Source organism: Scatophagus argus, chromosome 9 (assembly GCF_020382885.2).
Source record: "Scatophagus argus isolate fScaArg1 chromosome 9, fScaArg1.pri, whole genome shotgun sequence".
NCBI classification, from domain to species: Eukaryota; Metazoa; Chordata; class Actinopteri; family Scatophagidae; genus Scatophagus; species Scatophagus argus.
The window spans coordinates 3,704,879-3,730,708 of NC_058501.1; the positions used below are offsets into that span (position 1 = coordinate 3,704,879).

At 40.6% G+C, this 25,830-nt stretch overlaps 1 protein-coding gene and 1 long non-coding RNA gene across 2 annotated transcripts in view; both read left to right on the top strand.

Moving 5' to 3' along the window:
* Nucleotides 1–18,087: 18,087 nt before the first annotated feature.
* LOC124065087 lies at nt 18,088–19,087 on the top strand. The gene is made up of 3 exons (XR_006844367.1): nt 18,088–18,135; nt 18,358–18,586; nt 18,959–19,087. It is a non-coding gene; the product is annotated as an uncharacterized LOC124065087 (long non-coding RNA).
* Nucleotides 19,088–22,376: 3,289 nt separating this feature from the next.
* tgfbr2b (transforming growth factor beta receptor 2b) overlaps nt 22,377–25,830 on the top strand; it is a 32,513-nt gene continuing 29,059 nt past the window's right edge. Inside the window, exon 1 of the mRNA XM_046398832.1 lies at nt 22,377–22,616. Within this exon, the coding sequence (XP_046254788.1) occupies nt 22,532–22,616 (85 nt within the window). The 5' untranslated portion in view covers nt 22,377–22,531. The remainder of the gene's footprint in view (nt 22,617–25,830) is intronic.

The following is a 25,830-nucleotide window of genomic DNA, read 5'->3' on the forward strand; positions in this document are numbered from 1 at the left end:
TTTCTAAGAAACTGGAAAACAAGTCTCATTCAGACCTCCCTTTAAACTTAAATGTATCTGCCAATGTTCAGGGCTGCGTGCTTTTAAGAAAGCATGTTAATGAACTGTTTGCACAAATGATCTATTACAGTGTGTCGCGTAATTCCTCTGATGTATTGTACCAAAATCATTTGAGAAAATAAAATCAAAAGGCAAGGATAATTAAAGGCAAACTCAAAACCCATAAATTATATAAAAAAAATCCAAATTATAACAATTGAATTCAGCAAAATTGAAGGCAGCGTGAGAACAGCGTCCCCTCCCTCCTCTCTCATCTCCTGCCTCCTCTCCCCTCCCTTCTCTGGGGTTTAGTTTACTGGCTGCAGGAGCAGAGCTGCAGAGGTTAGGAAGTAGGTTAACAGCGGCAGCAAGGAAATCACAGGGCGGCACCATGCACAGATCATGTTCTGCTGACTGATGAGTCCCTGGTTCCCTGCAGCTCCACCAGGCTTTATTAATTGTTAAAATCTGTGCAACATGCAGCACACGCATACTCCTTCCATGTCTGTACAGTATGTCACTATAAAACCTTTAATTTCAATGTGTCTTTTGTGTTATTCTCTGTCTGTACCTAGTCTCAGATCTGCACTTAGTATCTGGATTCCTTTCTTTCCTTCTCCAGTGGCATTTCTCTTAGATCAAAACATATCTTGGTTTTCACTTAGCCTGGTGTAAACTGAGTGTTAGAGCAGATGTCTTTCTGTGTGTGGGCGTGGAGGTGTATTCCTGTAGTTGTGGGGACAAAAATCTGTTTACTTGTAGGGAGAAAATGCAAGTCCCCACAACATAAATCATTAAATATTAGGGTGAAGACTTGCTTTAAGGTTAGAGTTATGTTAAGGTAAGGGTTAGGATTAGGCAAGTAATGTTTATTGTATTGGTTAGGTGGTGGTTAAATCTGCAGGAAATTAATGGAAGTCTATGTAATGTCCCCAAAAGTGATGGAAACACAACACTGTGTGTGTGTGTGTGTGTGTGTGTGTGTGTGTGTGTGTGTGTGTGTGATGGTTTTGCCAGATGGATACAGTGCACTCCTGTCCTGCCATCTTGAGAAATGAGAGGAAGCATTTTACAATTCCAGAGGTTGTACTTCCATAACTCATGCTGTACATCTCAGCCTCTCCAGCTGAATGGGCCGATTGTCTGCATTAAGAAACAGCATCTCACCCTTGAAACTGAACCATCTGTAAAGTGCGAAAACAGCAAAACTATGTACAATTTAGCTAAAAAAAAAAAAAAATTGTGATTCTGAGGTGTTTCATTCTTTATTTTTAGGCTGAATCTTTAAATCTCACTTTACATTTAGAAAATAACAATTTCCAGATAATTACATGCACAATATGCAAGAACTGCACACTTTTCCAATTCATGTTCCAAACAAACAGGGCCCAGTTGCTAGCTGTAGCTGCCATTACTTAGTGAATTTCAGTCCCATAACTATTGGACAATTGCATGTTTTCTGCATGATTAAATTATTTTATCCCATTCAAGTAAGAACAGGGCTAATCCAGAAATCAGACTTTCTAATAACTCATTGTTGAGCATGCTCTACGTGTCCCACAGTGAAGAAGCTATGGGATGTTTTTTGATCCTGCGGAACTGAGCAACAGCATCCCACCTTTGATGCAGCTTACAGATTTTCTCTTAATGAATCAACAATAAATCCAACCATCGGTATGAGCAGAGGAGAAAGAGTTCACTGACACTGGGACATTATCAACTCCTGGACATGCTGGCTCACTGTCACAGTGTCATAGTTTTATGGAACACCTGAATAGATCAGAAGCATCACTGTGAGAAATCTATGAATAGGCAGTAACTCCTGTTTACGACCTTGTGGTTACTAAATGACCAGATGGTTATAGTTTATTCAAGTAAAACGACATCATCTTATGTAACCTGCTGCCACAATCACTCCCTGCACACATTCACATTCTTTATCAAGCAATGTGAGATATGTGGGTCACACTAAAAGAGACTGGCTACACAGAAACGTCTTTTTAACTATGGTGCTAAATTTATTGCATAGTAGTGCTTGCATCTGATTATCTGATTGTCCATAATGTCAGTCGGCTGTCTTTTTTCTGTCTTTGTTTCCTCTCCCTGTTTGAAACAGAAACAGCTGGGATGACTACAGCCAGGTGTGTACAAGATGGTCAAGCATGTTGATTTGTATATCACGAGCTCTCTGGTCCATGAATCAAGCCTGAAAGGAGACCATTATCAGTCTTGCTCTTGCCTCCCATCAAGGCTCACGGTCTGCAGACTCTAAACAGCAGAGGTGGAAGGCCAAACCTCTAAAAGCAAAGCTGAGCAGTGACATCTGACATCTGAGGTACACCGCAGACACACACTCACGCAGCCTTCAGCCAGGGAGGACGAGGAGGAGGAGGAAGTGGTGCTAACATGGAGTCAAACAGCACACAACAGTCAAACCAAGGCAGGGAGGATTACAGTAAAATCACCAGAGGGACAGGAGGAGTCCACAGTCTGGTTTAGGAGGAGTGTGGCAACACTCCTCCTAAACTGCTATCTGTCTGCCATCATGAACTTGCACAAGAATAAATGTTATCTTACAGTAATCGCAACAATCACCTCCCCAACAATGTCAGCGTTCATTATCGTCGTCTTGGTTGTATCCTGATGATTGAACTCACATCTGGTCAGAGACTGTACACACATTCCGACAAGATGATTAGCCCTGCACACAAGCTTACACAATAAAAACAACAGTAATAACCAGAATCATGACCGCCATCAATCCTGACCAGAAACATTTCACATGTGGAACCCAGACAGAGAATTGCTTAATGATTCACTTTAACGTTATTTGCAACATAACTCCTCAATAACTCCTAACTACCTCAAAAGTGCTCAAAATTCTACTTTGGTTTTATTCTTGCTGAACTTTTAGATTCAGTGCTTCCTTTTGAATCGAAGACGTGACAAAATAGTCTGTTTACAGGAACATACTGTGAAAGCAGTAACCACATAAATTCTTTGCTACCATATGTTTCATTTTTGCACGACAACAAAGTATTTTGCTGCATGTGTCTGTGGTGTAGTCATGGGGGTCATGTGTATAATATGTGGAAGAAGAATATGAACGATGCCTAAAATGACCTATAATTACATTTTCCAGATAAGAGCTGCAAGCGATTGATCAAATTATGACTCTTGTGCAAAGGAAAATAGAACTTGACTTTGTTATAGAGGAGACACATGAGACCACCTTTTACATCCCAGTCTAGCTTTATTCAACACTGGTTTCTGGGAACCATGATCTTTTCCTAACTTTAACCAACCAGAGAGTGGGCCTAAACCCAGTCACATCCCAACTGTAGCAGATCAGACAACAGGTTTGGTTTTGTGAGGCAATAGCTAACTTAAGCTGTTTCATTTGGAGGGCTTTTTGCAAATACTGTACAATTTATACCAACCCTGACTTCTAGAAACTGTATTGAACAGAAGGTGAGAATACAGGTAACAAATATGTTTCAAAACACAATTTCTCCTGCCAGGTTTAGGTCACGTTGGTATTCCAAATATCTCTCTTCCCAGCAGTGTTTTCCATCTACTCCAGTGGGATCCTGGGAAGTTCCCGGGACAGATGGGATATGTAATCCCTCCAGCAAGTTGTGAGTCTATTCATATGTTGACACTGCACTGTATTCAATATTAGAAGTCACTTTCATGTCTTGTACTATCAGGAAGTAATAAATGCCAGAGCTAACGAAAGAGTCCTCTAGGTTTTGATAAGCACATGTTTCCTTTCGTTTCCTTTGCTTTTCCTCAACCTTCTTCTCTCCATCTTTACCTTCCCCTCCAGCCTTTGTCTGCCTACCTCTTGAAAGTGAGGGAAAATTGTTTTGACAAGCATGAAGTCTCTTAGCGATTTCAGTCCATTAAACTTAATGATAATAGGCCTTTACTTTGCATCCAAACTTTTTTCTCCTCTCGCTCCCTATTTGTTATGAATGATGTAGTGTTTGGCACTAAATACTCTAATCTATGTCTATCCAAAAGGCCCTGCCCTCCTTACAGCCTTTCCCAACAACTCCTCGTACTGTTGCTGACGTCTGTCTTTCCTGTGTCACTGCCAGGAAAACTCAGATAAGTGATGAAGTAGAAAAGGAAATGCAGGAAGAACCAAATGAGATTATGTGGAAAGGCTTTTCTCCTCACTTTCGGGCAGCTCCTTGTTGTGAATAGTTCAACAATAAATGAGATAAAGATAGCTCTATTTATATTAGAAGTTTCCTTTTAACTGTCAAACATGATTCGTTTGTGCAGTGACGCTGATAATGGTGTGTGTGTGTGTGTGTGTGTGTGTGACATGCTGATTGTCGATGGTATGTGCGGCACAGTACAATGAAGACACATTCCATTCCTCCTGGGGCTGGACGACTCCTGCAAGAACAAGTGCTCGCTTCAGACTCACACAACCTCACACACACATACACACACATAAATGCAAACACATGCATAACCGCATGCACACACACTCGACATGCTGCTACGCCCACTCTTATCAGCTGTTATTTGTTCCCATACTCACATTAATCCTGGGCTCCCTCACATGTTACACAGATAAGGACGGCCTGACACAAGGAGCCATTAATCATTTAAAGACTAATACTGGAATGGTCCAGTGGCAGGATGACAGCTTTGGGTCACAAGGTTGAAGGCATTACGGGAAATATACAACCAAATCAAAATGTTGTACATTTGCATTTTTTTTAAAGACATTCTGCTGCATGTCAGTCTCTCCTCCTACTTTCATGTTTCTCTTTATTGGTGCAATGGTGCAATGACTTATGACTTTTAGGATAGTTTAGAGTGTTGACTGGTTACCTCAATGTCAGATTACAGAGTCAGTGAGGTTGAAAGTAATGGAAGAAAGGCAGCATTTTCAAGATTTCCTGACTGTAATTAAAGTTTTAAGCCTCTAAATTGTCCTGTAGCATTAAGATAAAGGAAACTGTAGTTTATTACAAGTTAGGTTTCATTTTTGTGGCTCAGGCAACCACTCCACAGAGTCCCACTGGAGAAGATGAAAAAATAAAAATGAGGCATGTGTAAATCCATAGTCTCAGTTTACAATTCTCCCGGTTATCATGACACTCACAGAGTAGTTGCTGGGATCCTGGCATTGCTAAAAATAGATTTGATGGGGAAAGAAAAACAAGCTGTCATAGGTTCAGACAGGCTGTAAACAAGTTAACATATTTATAGGAAAAAATCGAGAGAAACAATTAAATTATTACCCAGAAGGTCTCTTAATAACACAGTTTACTGACGACTTTCTGGTTTAATTTCTCTGTCATACTTGCATAGTGTTGTGCACTCACAGTTAGGGACTACTGGCAATTTTCAGTTTGGCACAAAGAAGAAAAATACTTGGTTCATCTTTTTGTAGTTTTGGCCAGCATTTATATCACTTATGATGATAACATTGTTCTGAACAAATGAATTGCTGAAATGCAAGAACGCAGAATAACAACTGTGACAAGATGTAGTCAAGCCAACAGTTCAGCCAAATCTAAATTAATATCCAAACCACTTTGAGGTACGAGTATGATACATCATAGTTGAAGCGGGAAGTCGCTTTGTAAACTGTCAGTGTTTACAGCAAACAGTTTGGGCTAGAAGTTTGTGGTTTGCCTTCATTTTCATTCCAAATGGGTTTGGCTACCATGCAGGTTTGTTTAAAATATGCATGATGGTTTTTGTTTGTTGCCTATCAAAATCTTGATGTTCCTACATCTCAGCAATTAATTTGACAACAATATAGTTACTATTGTAAGTAAGAATGAAGGCTAAAAGCAAAGTAATGAGATCAAACGTATAATTTAATGGAATCATCCTTTAAGAAAAGTGTTTCCCTTTGATTAAAAAGGACTGCAGGACTGTCTGCGTGTCTCAGTAAACACATCCTGACATACACATCAGTTCATGTTATCCGGTAATTGCTAACCAGCTCTAATCCCCAAAAAATTCCATCAAAAAATTACAGAGGAAGACACAATGATCCCTGGATTACTTTTGATGGTTTCTGTAGAGACAGCTGCTGGATTACAGTGAGCTGAGCTTTCCCCAGAAAGGCACAGCAGAGAGGCTACTCAAAAAGAATTTGAACGTGGGGTCACTTGACATACGCCTTGAGTCTACAGGGAAAAAAAACACTGCAAATTTCACTGTTTCATTTCCGTCAGGGTCAATAATAAATAAGATGTAAATGAGTCATTAGTATCACAAAGCTGTACTGAAATCTTTTAAAAATCTTTGAATTATTTAGAAATACACCCCTTGCTATTCATTACTTCTTCACCATCTTCTTCACCCTCTTTCTTTCTCCTGTTTCTTGGCTTTAGCTCTTACCCTTCCTGTCAGCAACATTCCATAGGGCCTATGGAGCCTCTCCCCCTGCATACTATGACTGTTGAAAAAAGCTCTCCTTTCCCTGGACAAACTTTGCCAGCATGCATGGTCCGAGCATAAAGAGGAATCAAATGTTTTTTGACTCTGGCCCAAAAAAAAGTAAAAGAGTCTGGAGTCTGGGGTGTTTGAAAGAGTGTTTCTCGAACATGGGATTGTAACAGCAGTCATGATCACATGGTAGTTTCACAGTAGACTCACATAGTTTCCTTGAAGTGATAAGTATGCATACACAGACAGACATGTAAGGAAGCTGAGGAAACATCCTTAACCTTTGACCTGTTCTGTTTTCTAATGCTAACCCTTCTACTATCAGTGTGTGCTTGCTTTCCTGGCCTTCACCTGCAGCCATCTCCAAGCAGGACAATAGTGTCGCATAGGAGGGACAGGGAGGCCTCCGAGATAGCGCTGACCCTGATACACTCCACCTTTCCACTTCCTCCACTGCTCCCAGACTGTGCATCATCCCAAACACATGACAGATACACTGTCAGCTTCATATATTCTCAATGGAGACAGGGTAGTTTTTTTCCTGGATGTCTGTCTGGATGTAAAAACACCTTCTAGCAGAAACACCATTATCAGACTACACAAGACTTATGTCTTTCTGGGCTGGACACTTGTGGTCGTGATCATGCTATGACTTGCCAAAATGACTTGTAAGACTATGGTACATGTTGAACCAAGATCATTAGCTTGCCGTCTGCCAACATTCAACATTCAGAACACAAAGCATCCTCACTCTGGATTTAAGCCCCACCAAATGAGAGTGTAGATATGGACATAGATGACTGATAATTTAGTTTGTTGAACAGATAATATATGATAGTGAGTGTGCGCTCATCCCAAGTGTAAACCTCATACCTGCTAGCATCAACATATTTGCATTGTCACAGTGATTTTAGCATTTAGCTCAACTACAGCCTATGTAGACTCTAGTCTTATTTGACTTAGACATAATTATGGCACCTGTTAGACATCTCAGTGAAGGTCAAGATTGCACAACACTAAGATTGCCATAAGATTTAATTTGGATGTACATGATCCCCGAGACAATTTAAATTCTGGTGACTCGCCTGCCCTTTTTTCTGTCACTGTCATCTAGTCAAATGTACTACCTGTACACGTGAAATATCCAAATGCCAGTAAAATGCTGTTAAAGGTCAAGTGTGTCAGAAGTAGTAGTAGCATCTAACTGGAAAGCCGCAGGCTGCAACCAAATAAAAACAGGAAAGATTGCAGAAAAATGGTTGGTGTTGGTGTAACAACACCAATCAGAATTCCTTTATTGATCCACAAAAAAGAATTTCCCTTCAGGGATAAATAAAGGAATTCTGATTCTGATTCTGAACATGGCAGGCTTGCTCTCAGTAGATAGAAAAGGGTTAGGTTTAGTTTAGGTCCGGCTTATTATACATTAAGGAAAACATAATTCTGAATATTATACATGCTGCACCCTCAGGTTTACTGAGCATATTCACACTCCTCAGAGAACGAACCCTTTCCATTTTATGATCTTTATCACCATCCTAAGATCTCGTGATCTAATAGGAATATGAGCGCTGGACTTTGCTGAGCACATTCATGCTGCAGTGAGATAACCTTTTGGACTGTAATGACTTCATGATCAGTGAAACTGGAATTGTAACTGAACAGAGTAAAACCCCTTTCACTGTGGGACTGTATCTCCGACAGAGCATTACGAGAGAAGTCATTTCACTAAACAATGCTCGTTCCTCAGCGCTGCTGGGTGGAGGATACCACTGGGTGGGAGAAGAATTAGGGGCGGGGGTGGAGGGAACTTCCCAAAGCATTAAGAACTGCTGAGTGAGGATATGATGAAAGGGTCTTGAGTTTCCAGTGGGGCCAATGTGAAATGAATGACCCCTATATTCTAATGGAGAATGGTTCTTTTCTGGACTCAAAACAATGCTGTGAACAATGGACAGAGAGGCAAAACATTGGGGGAAAAAAGACAAAAGAGTGAGCAGCAATGGCGAGCAATAAGAGTCCATTGTTAGATGGCAATGGGCTTCTATTGTTGGGTTGCCTTACATAAAATTACTCCTTGTGCCTTTTCCAGTTAGCCATAAGGGATGTGGCAGATTGATGATGAGGTTAAGGGGAGAATCTGCATGGGCTGTTGAATCTGCACAAGCTGCTGTCAACAATGTACTGTTTATTCCTCTTTCTGGTTATCTAATGAACATTTCAGCATAGAGCCATATGTTGCTGCAACATTAGCCTTCCCTCAGTCCACAAGACAGCAGGTGGAGAGGCACACACACTGTGCACATTTCAACACGCTGCAAACGGCTGCTTTCAATTAGTGGTGTGAATGTGTGTGTTTGTATGTGTGAGAGACCGGGGTTTACATACATAGCCATTTTCGTAGCCCCATGTGTGGTACTAATCACCTCAGGAAGTCTAGGTTAAACACTGACATAATTAGGTGAGTGAGTGTGAGTGTGTGTGTGTGTATATGTGTGTGTTTGTGTGTGTGTGTGTGTGTGTGTGTGTGTGTGTGTGTGTGTGTGTGTTGGAAAATGACCTACACCTGTTGATTTTTCCCTTTTTTCTTCTTTTATCAGATGGTTAAATTTCTTGAGAACCTTCCTGTTTCCTGTCTTGTTCAAAAAGGTGAAGACACAGCGCTCTCTTTGACAATAAGACACGTATGGACTGGACTGGAGGAGTCAAAGAGTAAGCAGGAGAGTGAGTCAAAGCGTGAAAGTGTGAATATGTTGTCTCTAAGACTGACTAACTGGGTTATTAATATTTAATAACATTTCTCACAAAATGTTGACTGTATACAGAAATGTGTCATTTGGCTTTGGCAATAAATGTAATTTGAGCATTCATATCAACAACAGTATCTGCCGTGTAACCTTATCTGGATGTTTTGTTTTCATGCATGTTTCTCATAAGGTTACTGCTGTAGAATGAAAAATGAATGAATAATAAACAAATAAATCAAAGTTCAACTGTCCAAACGGTTCACTCCAGCTGTTCCTTTCATGCTCCTGTCCTCCCTCACTCGCAAAAAAATAAATGGTTAATTGATTTATTGACAAATAACTGATCAGTTAGTTGATAATGAGGACAAATGTTAGTTTGTCTATGCTGTAATGTCACTGAATAATGTGCAAACTGTTTGTTCCCTTTGATTCATATATAACTATTATTATTATAATTGCATTGTTGATCTTGTAAGTCTTTGGCAGTGTCATGAAAGAAAGAGAGAGAGAGTTTTAAAGAGAGTTTCATATTCTAGCATTATTTGCTCCACTTAGCATGACCCCGACCAAGATAAGTGACTTGACAATAGATGGATCAATGGATGTTTGCTCCTTTTAAATATTTGTACAGACTGAAGTGTGTGTGTGTGTAATACCATCATGAGGTTAGGTTTCTGTGTAAATTCTTTCACCCATGTCCACAGCTGTTCTCAACATTCCATGCTGGAGTCTGTTGGACTTCCAGGAGCTGGCACACACACACACACAAACACACTACTGCATCATACCACTATGCACAAAGGTCAACTGTGTGCTTTGGCAGCCCGAGTTAAAGTAATACCACTAATACTACAAATTACAATGAGTGTGTGTCGCTCTATTAGCCAACAGCAAAGCCCAGAGTGTCTACACGTTGTGAGGGACTACTGCTACAACCGTGTATTTGCATTAGCTGCTCACGTAGATGGTCCTAAAACAGGGGTCAGCAAGTCACTGCTTGCTGAGCAGGTTGTCATGGCAACCGGTGATTATAACTTATAGGAATGTAAGTGTAATGACAGAGAAAAGAATGGAGGAAGATCTGACTCACATGGGCTAAGAGTTGTTTCTGTGGTGTGTGACAAATGTGTGTGTGTGTTGGTTTACACCTCTACAGTTGTCAGTAGGTGTTAGTGAGTGAGCTGCTGTATATCTTTGAGTAATGAGTAACACAAATGGGGACTTTACACATGAGATGTACACAGTGTTGGAACGCTTACTTTTAAAATGTAACAGGTTACAGATTACTAGTTACCCTGTTAAAAATGAAACTATTAACTATTTTAATTACTTCATCAAAGTAATGTAGAAAAAAAAATGTTCTTCAATATAACTTGAATTAAGTTTGGAATGAGTTTAAACCACAACCACCAGAAAAAATTACATCTGATAGGTAGCAGTTTAAATGTCATGAATGCAAGTTAAACATAAATATGTAGCCTACTAGGCAGGCACTGAGCACAGTATAGTCAATGTGAACACCCACAGATAACACTTTGGGCAGGGAGGTACTTAATTTCGTTTTCGTTTGACATTAAGCTTTTTGATGTTGACAGCATTTCACCGATGTTAAACAAGCTTTTGCACTGTACGGTGATTGGAGAGCAATTTCCTGAATTTGGAAGGAAAATACTGTTCAGTTTCCAGCACTGATGTCATTCTTGCCTGACAACAAGGTCTCCTCCCTTGACGTGGTTGGTTGATTACAGGCTGTATACAGAAATGTGTCATTTGGCTTTGGCAATAAATGTAATTTCAGCATTCATATCAATAAAGCTTGCTTAATTTGAGAAAGCATTTTTTTCCTTCTGTGATTTGTTGATTAAGTGATTTGCCAACTTGGATGATTGTATAATGTATATAAAATAAATACATATGTATATAATGTCTTCAAACAACAGTATCTGCTGTGTAACCTTGTTTTGTTTTCATGCATGTTTCTCATAAGGTTACTGTTGTAGAATGAAAAATGAAAGAATAATAAATAAATAGTTGCTGCAGTTGTCAGTAGGTGTTAGTGAGTAGGCTGCTGTATATCTTTGAGTAATGAGTAACACAAATGGGGACTTTACACATGAGATGTACACAGTGTTGGAACGCTTACTTCTAAAATGTAACAGGTTACAGATTACTAGTTACCCTGTTAAAAATGAAACTTTAAGTAATGGAACTATTTTAATTAATTCATCAAAGTAATGTAGAAAAAAATGACTTCAATATAACTTGAATTAAGGTTGGAATGAATGATTTAAACCATAACCACCAAAAAAATTACATTTGACAGTTCAATTACATTGAACAGAAAATACTGTTCAATTTCCAGCACTGATGTCATTCTTGCCTGACAACATGGTCTCCTCCCTTGACGTGGTTGGTTGATTACAGGCAGACAAGAGACGATTGGCAGATAAGAGGCGGTGCAAATTCAAAGTAAGCCAACCAGTCAAAACCAGTGCTCACAAATTGAGCACATAGTCCCCAATGGATGTCTTTCCAGATGGGTACAGCTCCTCAGAAGCTATTCAAGAGGGACAAGTTCATTTAATTTGCAAGCAAAAGTGAATCACAAATCCTGATTCTGCAAGGTCACCTTCAGACTCAGGCTCTGAAAAAAACCGAACCAAAAGAGTTGTTCATGAGTCAGTGCCCAGGTGGCGTGAGAACGAGGCAAAGCAGTTTACTTCAAAGAACCAGTCGACTCATCACTACTTTACCGCCAACAATATATGCAGATGTAACTTCTTCATCTCGGAATATACGCAACACACCTCACACCACAGGTTCACTTGATCAGTACCGAACGACTTTCACAAATGTGTGAGAGCACAAACGTGTGAAATACAAACAACTATCTGTACAGCGCTGTCACTCACATCTTCTGTCTTCATGATGTCAGAAAAGTGTTTGCTTCTAAACTGATGCCACATCAACTCCTTTGCTTAACCATTGTAACCAGAAACGAAACTCTCAGGGCGCAGAGGGAAGGCGCCCTGTATGCCTTACAGTAAGCTTGAAAACAAAGCGCATGAAAGCACCAGATACTAACGATAAAAATTTATCTGTCAGATCAACTAAAACATATTGTGCATTAACCACTCCAATTTTCCATTCTTCCATGCCTACACTGGGAAATCCTGTTGGTCAGCAACTTCACCTCCATCAGCAGTTAAGGAAACAGCATCTTGTCATGATGTCTCCCATAAAACACTCTTTACAAATGAACATGAGCAGACAGGAGCTAAAGTGAAGTACTTAAAAATATGGTGACTGGAAGAGTTTCAAACATGAGATTTGGAATTAATAAGAGTGTGTTGATAACTATTGTGAAAGCTCGTACAGAGTTGTTGCATAATGCCTGATAAATGACAACATTCATTATTTTACATTTTCCTTAAAGAATTAGATCCATGTTGAAAACCTTGGTCATTAATTGAATGATGAAATATTGTGAAAAATTGTCTTTTGACTTAGATATTGACTTTATTAGCAAATATCTGTAAAATTTCAATGTAAAGAGACATTACCAGACTACCAATAGTGCGCCTGCCATGACTGGTGAGCGAAGTGGATAGCCCACACTGATCTGCAATAAAGTCAGTGAAGAAGGAGGTAATGGTATTAAACTTCACTGTATGATTCACCAGCAGGCTCTCTGCACCGAACATCTCAAATTTGATCATGTTATGAAACCAGTGGTAAAGGCAATCAGTTCCATTTGTTCTAAAGCTCTATACCACTAACAGTTTCAGCAGATCTTGCTTGACATCCAGGCTGAATACGGAGACGCAATATATTACAACGATGTGAGGTGGCTAGGTCGGGTGTCCACAATACAACAATTTTTCTCAGAGAGGAAATTGTACATTTTTTGGGTGAAAAGGGGCAACCGACGGAAGAACTGTCCCATCCTGTATGACTGGCAGGCTGGCAGGCTGGCTGTTGCGAATGTTAATCTTCAAGGACGAGATGCAGGGGTGACCCAGCTGTACGCTCACATCAACACCTTCGGAACCAAGCTGCAGCTTTTCCAAAGACACTTGTCTCAAACAGAGCCCTGCACTGCACACTTCCCAGTTTCGAAAGAGGTCATTGAGAGTTTCCCGCAGGACAACATCGGTGTGCAATTGAAGAGTTATGCAACAGCTATCGCATCTCTTTCTGTGGAATTTAACAAACACTTTCGGGATTTTGCAGTTATTGCCAACGTCATGTTGCTTTTCTCCACAGCTGCAGCTGGAGCTCATTGAGGTGCAATGTGACGATGAGTGGTGCGGCAAACACCAGCAGCTTTCTCTTGTTGACTTTTACTGGCAGCTGGATAAAGGCAGGTTTCCAGAAATGCTGAGCTTATTCAGCTTCACATATTTGTGTGAGCAGCCATCTCTATCATGAACTTAAACAAGAACCGACTGAGCTCAAGTCCTACGTGACATTTTATGCATCAACCACTGCCCTCAAACCAGACCTGGCCTCTTTACTGAAAATCAGGTCTCAGTATCACCCTTCTCATTAGTGTTAGCGAGTTAACATTTGTAGGTATTAACAGTGAAAAGCCAAAAGCACACTTATGCATTTGGACTTATGGCACTTATTTTATTAAACTCTTGAATAAGATTTGGTTTTAACTGTTGATGTTATGTACCTGTAGATATGACACAAACTATTAGTTTTTGAAAGATCTTGTAAAAAACAAGAGCAAAATTCACTTGTTTTAAACTTTAATGATAATAACAATAATGATAATAGACAACTTTGCATTACTTATAACTCCTGTTTAAAATGATCATGAGGCAAAGATTTCTATCAAATCCATGGAAATTTAAGGTATTCCATACAGTTTGTTCAATGTTATCTGACTCTCCAGATATGAATGAAAGGCAGAATTGTGTTTTTAGAGTTGTTGACATCTGCCTGAGGGGCTTATATTTGCTCACATTGCCATTTGAAAAATAAAGATAATTGTGACAATGAAAATTGTTTTACAACAGTGTGTATTTGCATGTACATGTCAGTAGGAACTATTGGTCCCCGGGCATCTTCACTTTATCAAATCTGGCCCTCTTTGCAAAAAAGGTTTGGACACCCTTGTGCTAAACTAACATAGTGAACATGGTAAACATGATACCTAAAATAAATAAATAGATAAATATGTTAGCATACACATGTGACAGCATTTGAGCAAGTCATTTGAGCAAGAGGCTGATGTGAGCATCTAGCTTAAAGTGTTGTTGTACGTACAGCCAGGCCAGCCTCACTCAAGGCCATCAAATACCATCATTTGGTAACATCCCTTTGCATCCCATACAGACCTATGGGGTACCCTTTAGCATGTGCATAAAATGCACCAGGTTTTACAAAGACAGCAGTATTAGCCCACATGACCATTACACCATCAGGTACTTTAATGACATTGCATTCTAAATACATAGATAGCTTTGTAGCTAAAACCACATCCACTCCTCTGGGAAGACTTTCCTCAAGATTTTGGTGTGTTTCTGTGAGAATTTTTGCCCACTCATGCAGTAGAGCATTTGTTAGGTCAGGCCCTGATGTTGGACGAAAAGGCCTGGCTTACAATCTCTGCTCTAGTCTACCCAAAGGTGTTTGATGAGGTCTGAATATTTTTGTCGATATAGTGTATCTCCATTGGAAACTATCCACTATGAGATGCTCAGAGCAACTGCTCCACCAGACATAGCATACTGAGCTTCAAAGTTCCAAGAGAAGTGAAGGTACAGATACAGTGGTAGGTCAGAGAGATGAACTTCACCCAGGAAAATGGGAAAAACCCACTCACTTTCTTTTGAACATTTACAGTGACTGAGCCAGAGAGAGGGTGGCAAGATGGTGCAGTGGTTAGCACTCTCACCTCACAGCAAGAGGGTTTGAGTTTTGAATCCCAGTCTGGGCCCTTCTGTGCAGAGTTTGCATATTCTCCCCGTGCCTGCGTGGGTTTTCTCCGGGTACTCCGGCTTCCTCCCACAATCCCAAAAACATGCACATTAGGTTAGTTGGCTACCCTACATTGCCTGTAAGTGTGAGTGTGTGATTGACTGACAGGCCCAAATGTTGTTAATTGGTCAAACATTACATGTTTTAATGTAACTTTAAAAATTAGTGCCTGTCATTGGACAACTGTTTAAAAGTAACGGCCATTTGATTTACTTTGCATCATATACAGCAGAACATCAGTTTCCGCTCTGCTTGAAATTTTCAAATGCATTTTTTCATCTTTGTGGTACTGAAACTCTCATTTGCATGTTCATACAACAAAAGTTTCAACAGTGTTTACTATTTTCAACTGTCAGAAGACTATTGAAGTTCATCATTGCTAGAGAATCAGAAACAGAAAGTAGAGGAGCACAGTTATTTTTGTGGTCACCAGTCTAATTGTCTGAAGCTTTCTGTTACACCATTTGGTTTATCATCAGATGTTATTGCAAAAAAAAGTGTGAACCCCAATCAGTCATTATTCTGTCATTGTATTACAAACTGTCATTATGTGAAGACAATGGCCCAGTACAGTACAATAAGTATGGCCCTGTACATGATGACTTCAGATCATGGTAAGTGATAGTGACTGACTTCTCAAGTGTGAGAAAATAAAAAGAAGACACCAAAACAGTAAAATTATGACCTAAGTCTGTTGTAAACATCCATCACTGTTTGCAGACCAACTTGGTGGTTTCATTTAAAGTACTTAACATACATACTGCTAAGTCAGGCAGTAATGTGGGCTGTGGAATTTTTTTTTTCATTTCCTGCAGTCAAAAGTAATGGCTCCTATGTAATCTTAAAGGGACCATTCACTCCAAAATCAAAAACATATATTTTCCTAGTGGTGTTTATCCATTTAGATTGTTTTGATGTGAGTTGTAGAGATGTTGGCCTTGTCTTGAATATAGGTGAACTAGATGGTACTTCAGTGGTGGTACTCAAAAAATACAATTGAACTCAACAGGAATGCTTCTTTCCAGAAATCATAACCAACTCAAGATACTCAAGATAATCCACAGACCTTGCTGTGAGCAGTTTCATCTTCATCTTTTCTCTGCCCTTTTTCTTATCTTTTGTTCTATTTCCTCAAAATGAAGTAATAGTGAAAAATGCAAGCAAAGACAGAATATGTCACTTGCGGTAAATGTGTTAAATTTAAAATCTCCCAAAAAAGACAATGGTTATTTTCACTATTTCACAGCAGATCAGTTTGAAATACTGCAGGCAGTAATGGAAAAAGAAGAAGCAGTCACAGTGAGCTGTTAGATGAAGATCTGCAGGCGATGGGCTGCACGCCTCCAACCTCCTGCCACCCTGTGCCCTGCTGTCCACAGACTCATCCTGTGTGCAGCGTAACAGCAGGCTGTAGTTGCTCACAGAATGATAGAAAAACCAAACTTGCCCAACTTCTTTTCTTTACAAACAGTAGTTTGTTTTGCTGCCAACTGTCTTGGCTCTTAGCAACAGTCAATGAAATCATCCACATTACAATTTTCATCCACACTAGACCCTAGATATTGTTTTCGCATCAAGTATAACTCATCCTGAATAAAATTAATATGCAGTACAAGCAAATGAACTACAGGGGACTAAATGGATGATGTTATCCCAGAGCTAATCCCAAACATGGTGTATCTGTTTATATGTCTCCTGGGACAAAAGAAACAAAACAGACACCGCATGAATCAAAATAAAATCTTCTTTTAATAGCTCACTCAGCCGGCATGACAGCAAAAAGACCATCCCATCTGCGTCCAAGTTTCCATTATTGTGAAACTCCCCTGGCAGAGTCCTTCACAGAGAATATCAGGATGTTCACACACAGCAAGGACATGTCAAACATGAACAACCTGATATGATTGACAACGCAGATAGTTTCCTGAATTCAGTTGTTGGCAAGTGTTTACCAGCACACAGAGGTCTGTCACTGAGCCCGACAAGAACAAGTAGTGCCCAACGAAAACCTCAACATCTTCAGCTCTGCTACCTCCAGTGCTTCCTCGTGTCTTTTCCTCAAAGCCACTTTCTCTAAACCACACAACATCGTTGGTCTCACCACTGTCCTGTAAACCTTTCCTTTCATTCTTGGTGGTACTCTTTTATCACACAACACACCTGACACCTTTCTCCACCCATTCCATCCTGCCTGCACACGCCTCTTCACCTCTTTTCCACAGCCCGCGTTGCTCAAACCAGAAGTACTTAAACTGGAACTGTATGAGACTAACTGAAAGTTGTCAATTAAAGAGTCAAATTGATATATTTGCTAGTTGCTATATTCACTATTTATTAGAAGACTATTCACATAAAAGCCTCAACATGGAATTTCAGATCAGTGTGTCTGATCACAAGAGTAAAAGAATTATTAACACCTGGTCAAGGCAGGACTGCTGTGTTGTTATTGTGCCTTGCCATTCTGAATAAAAGATATGATGGAAGGAGTTTCCTCTGCAGGGTGGCTGGGCTCAGTGTTAGAGATAGGAGGAGAAGCTGGGACGTCCAGAAGGGGCTCAGAAAAGAGCCGTTGCTCCTCTGCATCGAGAGCAGCCAATTCGAGGTGGTTGGAGCATCTGGTCAGGATGCCTTCCAGACGTGTCTCTGGGGTGGCCCCGGTGCAGACTGGCATGTCATGTAAAGTGTGTTAATTCATTTGAGCACTTTCATGTCAAGTTAAATCACTCATGTCTAGTCTTGTCATTCGCTTCCTGTTTTATTTTGTACTCACCTTTTCCCTTTCGTTTCAGGCACTTGTCTCTCCGGCCCTGATTGGTCTCACCTGTGCTTCCCTCCCTCATGAATAAATAATGTTGTCTCCCTTTGTCTTGTGTCAGTACATCTTGTGTCATGGTCACATGTGTTCTGTCAAGCTCCAAGAGAAAATCAGGTCTAGTTTCTTGAATTTGACTTCTTTGAGTTTGTATTTTTGGTCCTTGTCAGAGAGCGCTCTTTGTTGTGTTATTGTAACCTCCTTAGTGAGCGCTTTGTGTTATTTTTTGTATCCTCCATTGAGAGCACCTTTTGTTTGAGTGTTTCTTCAAGTCAATCCTTTGTTAAACCTTACTGCCGGCTTTGAGTTTTGTTTCTGAGTCCATGTCCCTGTGTCAAGTTCCTAACACAGACCCACGATACGATGGAGGGACTATGTCTCTCACCTGGTCTGGGAACGCCTCGGTGTCTCTCCAGATGAACTGGTGGAAGTAGCCGGGAGAAAATGGTCTGCTTTTCCCTGATGAGTCTGTTGCCCCCGAGACCTGGACCCGGATAAGCGGTACAAACAAGACGAGATGACGGAATGGGGGGCTCATTGTGGATCCTTCTCTAAGCTGGCGATGGAGGTACTAACAGAACCAAACTGGCACCTGTGAAAACTACAGTGATCATTTAAATGAATTTCTTCAAAAGTAAGATAGAAGCTGAATGAGACAGTGAAGGAGATTCAGAAAGTACTGAAGTACACTCTTCATTTTGGTCCTATTATGAGCTTTTGCTGACAATAACAGAAACTTCAATGTGAATATTCAGAAGGTATTACCACAGCTAAATGTGCATTTAGCTTTGAGACAGAACTTCATGGCTTTGACATGTACTCTAGCTGTGTATACACAGGATTCAAAAGTTTTGGAGGACAATGACAGATTTCACAGCTACAGTTACACTCAATTTCTTCTCAAATAGGTAGCTCCAATATTATCATCTTTTCCTTTCAGACGTTCCCTTCAGGGGTCGCCACAGCGAATCATCTGCTTCCATCTCCATTATCTTCCTTCACACCATCTACCTTCATGTCCTCCTTCACTACATCCACAAACCTCCTCTTTGGTTTTCCTCTATACTTCCTCTCGAGGCTTTCTTTGAAGAAAAGAAAGATGGCAGCATGGTCGTGCCCAAAGAAAACCTCAACATCTTCAGCTCTGCTACCTCCAGCGCTTCCTCGTGTCTTTTCCTCAAAGCCACTGTCTCTAAACCACACAACATCGTTTGTCTCACCACTGTCCTGTAAACCTTTCCTTTCATTCTTGGTGGTACCCTTTTATCACACAACCACCCATTCCATCCTGCACACGCCTCTTCACCTCTTTTCCACAGCCCGCGTTGCTCTGGACTGTTGACCCCAAATACCGCACCTTCTGTACCTCTGCTCCCTGTAACCTTACTGTTCCACTCGGGTCCCTCTCATTCACACACATGTAGTCTTGCTTGGGCTAACCTTCATTCCCCTTCTTTCAAGAGCCAACCTCCACCTCTCTCCCTGCTCTCACTACAGATCACAATGTCATCTGCAAAAATCATAGCCCATGGAGATTCCTGCCTGACCTCATCTGTCAACCTGTCCATCACCACAGCAAACAAAAAGGGCTCAGAGCCAATCCTTGATGCAGTCCCACCTTCACCGTGAACTCCTCTGTCACACCTACATCACACCTCACCACTGTCTTACTACTTTCACACATATCCCGTACCGCATATACTTCTCCGCCACTCCAGACTTTCTCATACAATACCACAACTGTTCTCCTGGCACCCTTTCATACACTTTCTCTAGATTTACAAAGATACAATGCAGCTCCTTCTGAGCTTCTTTGTACTTCCCCATCAGCATTCTTAAGGCAAATATTGCATAGGTAGCTCCAATAATACTGTATATGCTGAGTCAAATTTACAAACAAATAATAACACTCAACAACATTGTCTCTTTTCAGAAATTATGGCTTCTTTGAGTACCACAGGTGTGGCATCTAATCCCATTATATTCAGGAAAAGGCAGACATCTCTACAGCCTATATCTCCAAAACTCTAAACTGTCCATTTAAGGTGTTATGGATCTGGTTACCTGTGTTTATGTTCTTGGGACCCAAATGGAAAGCTGAATTCATGCAATCTCTGATCTTAGCAATAAGTGGAGGGACTTTTCAGAAAGCTGCCCAATTTCCTGAGTTGCTGCCAAAGAATGAATGACAGACACAAATTAGAAACTTGAAACTGCAGTCATAAACAAGTCATGTTAATAATTGTATTGATTGAATATCTTTGAATCTCATTACTAATACGTAAATAACAATAACTTACTTGAGAACAATACTGAATGCTATCTTAGCACTGAAAAAAACTTCATGTAAACCGCAGAATTTCCCTTCTGCTCCCTACTTATTAAAAAAGGATTTATTTTTGAGACATCAAGCCAGAGTCAGTTTATTTGTAGTCTCAGGCTATACAACATATTCTACTACCACTGTCATGTGGGACCCAAAAGCAAACAGAACACCAACCCATTAGGCCCTGACCTTTGGCTGAAGGAGCTGGACTCCAGAGGACTGGTGAGGAGAGGGGTCGACAGGGGCTGTGAGACTCTAGAGAGTGAGTGGCTCAGTTCCAGTGGTGGTAGAGTGCAGCATGTCCAGACCTGCTGCCTCATATGAGCAGGCAGACAGGCTCAGCTTTATTATCTCTCTGTCACTGCAGGCCTCACTTTCTGTGCTGCCTTCAGTATACAGCAGAGATCAGTGAGAGATCAGTGCCCCTCATCAGTCAGCAAGCTCATAGGTCTAACATACACACACGCACAGAGAGAGAGACAGACAGGCAGGCAGGCAGGCAGTGTCGTATTAGTTTAGTAGAAAACATTAAATACAATAATTACACATAAGCAGTGATATGGGAAAACCTTAGCTATATTTCTACTGTGTCTAGATTTGTAGCTTTGAGATAAATACTAATAAGTTATAAGTTATTTCAAAGCTTTGGACCTAGTATCAATATTGGTAAAAATAACCGACTGTACAATGAAATACAATAAAAATGAATAACCCTGCAGCAAATGTTACCTTTGTAAAACACGTAATGACACGTTTTATACCTTGAAGTGTTTCTGTTTGCCTCACCATGTATTTCCAAGAAGACTATATTGTGCTCAGGGCCACATAAGATTTTAGAAATCCTGAGATCATGAGACAAAGTCTCCACAAACTCCCACCCCCTCAGCCCTCTGAAAGTTTTGACTACACACCAAAATGGAAAGTTTCAAACATTCATTTTGATATTTTATCTTGGTTTTTCAGTTCATTAGTGGCATGGCTGTACAGATGGTAATATCTTTTAGTCAGCCACTTTGATCATTAAAATGAATTGCCAAAAACATTTTAGAGACATTTATGAGGTTAAATCCCCCTCTGACATGTAAAACAGACAGGTCAAAACCTAAACTTGTCCAGTAATTTGGTTTATGGTAAAATAGCAGCAAAATTTCTACATAGTAATAACTAACAAATGTTAGCACACTAAGTTAGTGAACACTGTAAACCTGCAAAATATCAAAATAACAACACTGTTAAGCACTTAGCTGAAAGCATTTTTGTCCATTTAAGCGGGCTGCTCATCTGACAGAGTCTAACATTTTCTTAGTCTTTGCCTTGTTTCTGTACACTGCCTGTAAATTCAGATACATAAAAACAGAGTTCTTCCATTTTATTATTTGCTGGCCTGAAGGTATTCACAATTAAATGTGTTGACTCTGGTCATGCTGCAGTCAGTCTAAAATATACCCACCATCTATAAGTTTTCAAATTCAAGAATGATCTCAGGCATTGTGACTATATTTCCCTGGTTTGTAAAAAAAGTGTTTGTTGTGATATTTTAGGACAATTCCTGAATACTTTTCATCAAACTGTTACCAGTAATATCTCATATACCAAGTATATTTTGCCACTTACAATAGATGTAAAACCTCTATCTCCATTTAAATCTCTAATAAGTGATTAGTAGAAGGAGCAGTCAAATTTGTATATGTTGAAAAAAATGTTCAGGAATTCAGTGTATGTGGAGCATTTTCACCAGCTGTCTGGGGCTGTGTTTACTGTAAGTCTACACTTCCTGAAAATCTGTAGCAGCTCTGTGATATTTCAGAAAGCTGAAGTTTATGTAAATGTATACAGAGCTGTTTACTGTTCTCATTTCCAATATTTGGATAGGTAATTAACCTACACGCGCGCGCTTGTGTATGTGTGTGCCGAGGGAGAGAGGGAGAAATGCCAGAGAGAGAGAGAGAGAGAGAGAGAGAGAGTCCTCCTTCCCTCCTCCGGTTTCCTGTCAGAGCAGCATGTGTGTGTGTGTGTGTGTGTGTGTACAGAGTGTGTATATGGATGGTTCAGCAGTGAGTCTCCAGCTGCCGAGCAGAGTGGAGCGCACAACGGAAGACACCAAAGATATTTCTCTTCTGGGCTTTCGTTTACTTGTTTTTTTTTTTTTAATGTGAACGAGAATATTTGGACGGAGGACGCAGAAAAATGGAGGGACGCCGCTGCTCTTTATCCTTACGGGGAGCTTTATCAGTCTTCTCCTTTACTATGTTGCTGGTGTCCGGGACTGCCGGTGAGTTACGCATATCCCAAAACTTGACCAACACTGTGTGTATACACTGCTGTGAACTCACCATGCTCTTCACTAATGTCACTCTCAGAGGATTTAAACCAAACTAAGATCGTGTTGTCGTAACGAGTCTGGGAAAACCTTCTTTCCAGCGCGTTACGCGCGGCTCTCCGAGAGCCGAAGGCGCAACAGGTGACTCATACAGCGACACACACAGCCCTCAGCTATGCTCGTTACTGCTGCCTTACTCAGCTCACTGTGCTGCCTTTGAAACAACACACGTGGTTCTTTGCACGTTGTACAGTAGGAAGACGTTTCACATTGTGAGATAAACTTTAAAAAGAGCAAGTGCAGGTCGCCTCATAAAATCTGATGAGATCAGACAATGTCTTGGTTCTTTTACATTAAATACCATTTTGGACACATGCTAAATTCATAAGGTACATGTTATGTACCCACCATTTTCAGGTATTTCTAGAAGCATAATGTTTACATTTGAAATATCCACCCCAAGCCTGCATGATTTTTATGGCTGCATTAGTCCATCTAATACCTTGTACATCTTTGTATATAAATTTACAAAAAATGTAGTCTGATATGTCTGGCATATGTGTAATGTTTGGAACTTCACAAGACTTTAAAGTTCCTTGCTGCAGGTTTGGACAAAGTTTTGCTGCACAGCGTGAGTTTATGTTGAACGTTCCTCCTAGTTTCTCATCTCCTACATGGTCAATCACTTCTTTGTGCATAGTAAGATCATGAAGCATTGGTCCCTTGACCCCAGACCTGCTGCTGTGGAGGAGGATGGAGGTCTGTGTGCTGAGGAAAAGGGAAGAGAAGAAGGACAGGCAGTCATTAAATGTGTCATCCTCTGTTTGCTTAAGATATTTAAACTGGTACAAAGGTCCTGATTGGTTGGAATCTCAGGGATTTAGCAGATTAAATAATGCAAAGTCAGAAGGATTTTTTCTTTATTCTAACTTCAGATGACCCCTCTATAAATTATATTGATTACAGTCTAGTTTATGAATATAGGCCTTAACAAAGTCATACCAAACAAATGCAAACATCATAAACAATACTATACCGTCGCTTATAGTCCCTTACTTGTCATTCCTGATTCCACCACAAGCTATAAATACCTCTTTGATCACAGTTGCAAGAAATATTAATGTTTCACAAAGATATGCCTTTATTATTACTTGCACAAGTCCAAAGAAAAGCGTGCAGACTGTGCATGGCAGTGTTTTGAGGGTAATGTTTTAAAATGTCCTTGTAGGTTTTTTATGGTGGCACTAACTACATTGTAATCCCATGTGTTAACAGCAGCCCTTTGACAGAACAGGCCAACCTTCCACCTGTCATACCGTAGCACCTCCCATTTCAGTAAACCACAGAAACTTCCCCACACTTGTTGACATGTGGGTTGTTCAAACGCAGGTTTTAGATGAAAATGAGCCTAAGTTGTCGTGCACATCATTTGTTTTCTTTCGTTCTTCCCTCTCCTTCTTCTTCTTCTTCTCCCCCTCTCTCTGCTGTTTGTTCCTGCCCTCCACCCACTGAGGGGCCTATTTTGAACCTGGAAATCCCACATACCAGAAGGACTGTGTGGTCCTGCTGCATTGTATGTGTCACAAATAGACACACACACACACACAGACATGCACAAGAACACACACAAGCTTCCACCCACGTGCCCCCATCTTCCCCACTCGTACACATTACCACACGTGCACACTCCCTGTTATTCTGACTTCTCCAGCACCTCGGCCTGGAGGAAGCTCCTCACCACTCTCCCAGTACCGGAGCAGCTTGACATTATGCTTATCCAAACACCAGAGCTGGACTCTGTTGTTTTTATCTTTTCCTTCTTTGTTTTCTTTCAATTGATGTGATAACCATCCGCTCGGTGGGCTGTCACAGGAAGGTTCCTTCTTCCTTCCTTTCCAGGGAATTGTCATCGTGTCTGGGCAGAGGCCACTGAGCACTTGCACATTTCTCAGCCCTTGTGCTTTAGCCACTATAGTGCACAGCATGATTTTACTCTTTATGACTATTTTGAAGGTGCCAATAAAAAGTCAAGGTTGAAAGTGGAGCAGGAGCTATGAAAAGGGAAATGCATGACCATATTCTCCTGTTCTGTCCAGCAAAGCTCTGAATCCTGCTGTGTTTACACTGACTTTACTGGGCTTCAGTAAGCAGAGGAGGAGAGCGTAGAGGAGAGGTCTCCCACTTTAATCTCCTTTTAAGTGTCTTCCTTTGATTCTTACCATATTAGTCAACTTCCTGTTGCGCTCTCCTCTCTTGATACACTTCACTGACTCTTCAATAAGAAGAAGCAGGGATGGAGGGAAAGGTGGCAGAGGGAGAGATGAAACCTGAGAGAGTTAAGGAAGGAAGATAAAGACGGGAGGAATGAGAGGATTACAGCCAAGTTGGAGAGAGGTGGATTAGGAGGGAGTTTATAAAGGTGGGAGGATAACTTTCAGGAGCAGAGGGAGAGAGCTGAGCCGCCTGCTGTGGCAGTTATGTAGCCCTGCACAGCCTCTTGCCAGTTGTCTCCCCTCATTTCAGTGACAGGACTAAGCTGACCAGAGGGATACCACAGAGATATTTTCAATTAGTATTTGTTGTGCTACATGGCTCCAGAAAAAGGGCCATCTATTTTAGAGATTTTGTATTATTCAGATTTGAAGGAACCATAGGTACACACAGGGATCCACGCTCATTAAAATATTGTCTCTACATGGGGACGTGTGGAAGCACACTTTCACTTTGACATACTACTCGTTTAAAGCCCCTGAAATAGCAGAGACACGCGTTTGTCCAAAACTGTGCATTACATTACACGCAACTGACCCAGCTATCTTCATTAATTCAAATATTGTGATATAAAATCATAAATTAAGTGTTAACTTATTGACTAAGCTGTTCTCAAGATGCAGAGTTCATACACTTAAATCATTTGCAGAATGGCAGCACATCTCCAGAACCTGTTTTATTTTTTATTTCAGGATTTAAGGAAACTTTTTTTTTTTTTTTTTTTCCATTTGATCAGAACTACAAAGCTCTACAGCAGTATGGGCTATATCAGCCTGTTCACTGTCACATTTTCTGTCTTTCTCCTCTCCTTTCTCCTTTCTCTTTAGCATGTTTAACATTCTCCTCGCAAATGTGTTTTAAGGGAGTCCTGTGTCAATAAGTAAGTCCAAGATCC